Here is a 3477-nt window from a genome sequence, read left to right as displayed (position 1 = left end):
ACACACACACACACACACACACACACACACATACACACATACACACACACACACCGGAGAAGTGCTTTGCCAGCATGCCAGGCCGGTCCAAGGGACGGCTGTACCCTTCGAGGTGAACAGGACACCGGGAAATGCAGCAACAACAAAACACTCACACACATATAGACTTGCTAACACACACACACAAACACACGCACACACACATAAAACCAGCTCACTCCAGGTCTTTCTTAACACGAGCCCTTTAAAGCTCTTTTGTCAGCTGACATTGAGAGAGCGAGCTCTGTCGATCCTTCTGCGTTTAACACACAAACACACACAGAGAAGGTGGCAAAAAGGAGAAGTACGAAAAATGAGCCGCGGGAAAAAGGTGAAGTCACCTGCCGAGAATTTATGATTACAATACACAGGAAGCGACGGCGCATCAAGCTGCTAATCGTAGGCAAATCAAGACAGGGAAGTATAAAATGTGGTTTTCCAAAACAACAACAAGAACATAAAAAAAACACACGCTTACTGTTGAGGGGAAACTAACAGAGAAGAAGAGAAAGAAGCAAGACACCTGTTTTCTTCCTCCTCATCTGATGAGACTTCCTCAAATTTACAACTGGAATAAACAAACTTTACAGAATGTGTGATTGAAAGGTTTTTAATCAAAATTGACCTAAAAAGATACATTTTTAAAATGTATTTTAGAGGAGATTTGGTGTCAACTAAAGACTTGAATATTAAGATTAAATTTAGCTTCTGCTTTTTGTTAAATGTGAGATTATGCATCATTCATCTACACAACTTTGAATTACCTGAATGACAAAAAAAGAGTTGTAAAGAATTAACAAACATCTCATAATTTTATGCTGTTTTTTTAATAAATGTAAAGTTTTTAGTTTTCTCTGCTTACTTAAAATGTTAGTTCAGATCTTTTAAACAACGTTCTGAAGACAAGCTTTGAGCTACTTTTAGCTAGCCTCTAGGTATTTTTTTATCTAGCTCAATGCTACATTTAGTTTGAAGCTCACCTTTTGTTGCATTTAGCTTTTAACTAGTCGTTAGCTTCTTTTAGCTTTTAGCTAGCCTTTAGATTTATCTTTGCTACATTTAGCTTTTAGTTAGTCTTTAGATTTGTTTAGCTTTTAGCAAACCTTTTATTACTTTTAGAAATGGTTACCGAAAAACTAGTATTTTGGTATTTTAGCTATCAATTTGCCACATTTAGTTGTTAGTTTAGCTACTTTTAGATGTGAATTAGTGTTCTGGTAATTTTAGCATTCAGTCTCAATTTCACCTTCTTCAGCACATTCTAGTGAAGTCAGCACAATGTAGTTTCTCTAGTTTATAATTGCATTTTAGCTATTTATTGTTTCTTTATAAGGTCAGTCATACTAGTTTTAAATTGGCACTAAAAATATACGTTCTGATACAGGTCGGATGTATCAGAGACTTGAAGTCAGCTGTAAGAATAGAAGGACAGAGAGAGATGGAGTCAAAGAGGGCACAGTGTCACACTATCCATCTGATTCACCAAGTATTGGGTGAAATTTCATGTTCTCATATGAACCACTTCCAGCTCTTACAGAAAGCTCTCAGAGACGTCGGCCTGAAGCAGTTACCTCGAAGTCGTTGGCCTTGTTGTAATGCATGTTGAGGGCTCGGAAGAGCTCGCAGTCCCGGCTGACGCTCAGCTCCTCGGCCCCGGTGACGCCGTCGTTGATGGCCTGGCGGGCGAACTTCTCCATCTGGATGTAGTAGAACTCCCTGAAGTTGCTGAACCACTTGATCAGCTGGGAGGTGATGCAGCGGTTGAACTGGAACGAGAGGTGGAAGTGGGAGGGATGGGATTAGCGCGTTTCAGTCCCTTTGTTAAACATTTATCGCACACTGACAAAATGTGTCTATTTCCAAAATATCTCAGGAACTACTGGATGAGTTTTACTGAAACGTACAGGAAGTAAACATTGGATGGACATCTACAACTTATTACCCTTTGGAGCCAATCCAGTTCAAGATGGCAGCCACTGCCATCTGACCATCAGATTTTAATGAAACGGATGTAACTACAAATGATTATCTTTTATAGACAACTCAGTTCAAGCCACCACAACTAATCAACATTATCTCACAGAAAAAGTATAAAAATTGTCTATTTTTTTAATATACTGACCTAATGTTTGGTGGGGTAGCAGCTGAGAGTCTTTTACAACTTATAATGTCTGTGACATCGCACATACTGCATGAGATTGTGCATGGTTTGAGCAAAACTCGTGAAATGTCGTGGAAAATATGCATTCCTWTAAAGGATTCTAGGTTTTTATTTTTGTCAAAAACGTGAAGAAAAGACTGACGAGTCTGAAACCAATTTAGCCACTGGATATGAGTGTGAATGGAGGGCATTTTATACATGGAGAGGTGAGGAGGGAGGAAACTGCACGAGATAAAAGACGAGCAGGAGAGAAGAGCGCCGGTTGTTGAGGGAGGGGAAGAAAACAGAGATATTAAGTAAGACAGCAAAGCGAAGAGGTTGGCGAAGGAAGAAAAGAAAAGAACGGCAGAGTGTGTGCAGTTCATCTGCCCCGCTGGGAGTAGACCCCCCCCACCCACCCACCTCCCTATCATAACCCGGAAAGTGGAGGGAGAGGTGGAAGAGAGACTGGGGTGGGGGGTGGACTGCAAACACATAATTGACCAGAAAAACGATTAAGTCATCATCTGAAGCGCCCCAGCCCGCAGGGGGCTCAAACATGTACTTAACCCCGTTCACCAATTACACCCTGATCTTCCTCCCCTCCGCACACGTCCCACACACGGAGGAAAGGATAAGAAAAAAGATGACGGTAAGTGCTGCGGAGAAGGGTTACGGCTATCTGATCTGCAGAATGAGATAAACCTGATTCTGACTCCTTTTTTTTCTCCCCTCCTCCTGATCTCAAGTTAAAACAGCTCCATGGCTCTTGATTTTTAATTAACATTGAATTAATAGTTTGGTTCACTCTTCAAACTCTCTGAAATTATTTCTGAACTCTTGTGTCCTCCAACCATCAACGGGCCTCCGGTCCTCCCTCCTCCTCCTGTGTTACAGAAAGAAGATTGTAGGGGGACAAAGAGCTCCTAAATGCTGATCACTGAGAAGGCAGAGCGGTTTTGACATGGAGATTAAACTACATCTAGTGTTCGACAATACAAACACACACACTTTCCCCGATCTCGGACGACACTTGGGAAGATGGGAGTGCAAAGAGAGCAGATAAAAAAAACTCGAATGAAATCAGCTGGAGGAAGATGAAAATCAACAAGAACAACAACAAAAAAAAAAAACACCGTCTTTCTGGAATGATCCATGGATGGAAAAGAATAAGTCTGGTGTTTGGCACGGAGTGTGTTTGTGTGTGTGTGTGTGTGGCTTTCCTAAAGTGCAGGGTGAGCATAAATAGGGAGGATGGGTGCTCCGGACAATGGTGTTTCAGTGGTCGGGGATGGTGC

General features: G+C 41.6%; 1 protein-coding gene across 3 annotated transcripts in view; it reads right to left on the bottom strand.

Moving 5' to 3' along the window:
* Nucleotides 1–1721: 1721 nt before the first annotated feature.
* The window catches only part of LOC106516941 (prospero homeobox protein 1), a gene marked incomplete at its 3' end in the record, with an annotated part of 15037 nt that continues 13281 nt past the window's right edge, over nt 1722–3477 (bottom strand). For all 3 annotated transcript variants that reach the window (XM_014007561.1, XM_014007563.1, XM_014007562.1), the window contains 1 exon segment: nt 1722–1805. In XM_014007561.1, coding sequence (XP_013863015.1) covers nt 1722–1805 — 84 coding nt within the window.

The sequence above is a fragment of the Austrofundulus limnaeus genome, unplaced genomic scaffold (assembly GCF_001266775.1).
Source record: "Austrofundulus limnaeus strain Quisiro unplaced genomic scaffold, Austrofundulus_limnaeus-1.0 Scaffold42, whole genome shotgun sequence".
Classification (NCBI taxonomy): Eukaryota; Metazoa; Chordata; class Actinopteri; order Cyprinodontiformes; family Rivulidae; genus Austrofundulus; species Austrofundulus limnaeus.
The sequence above is the reverse complement of the archived record's forward strand: the minus strand, read 5'-3'. Positions and strand labels throughout refer to the sequence as shown.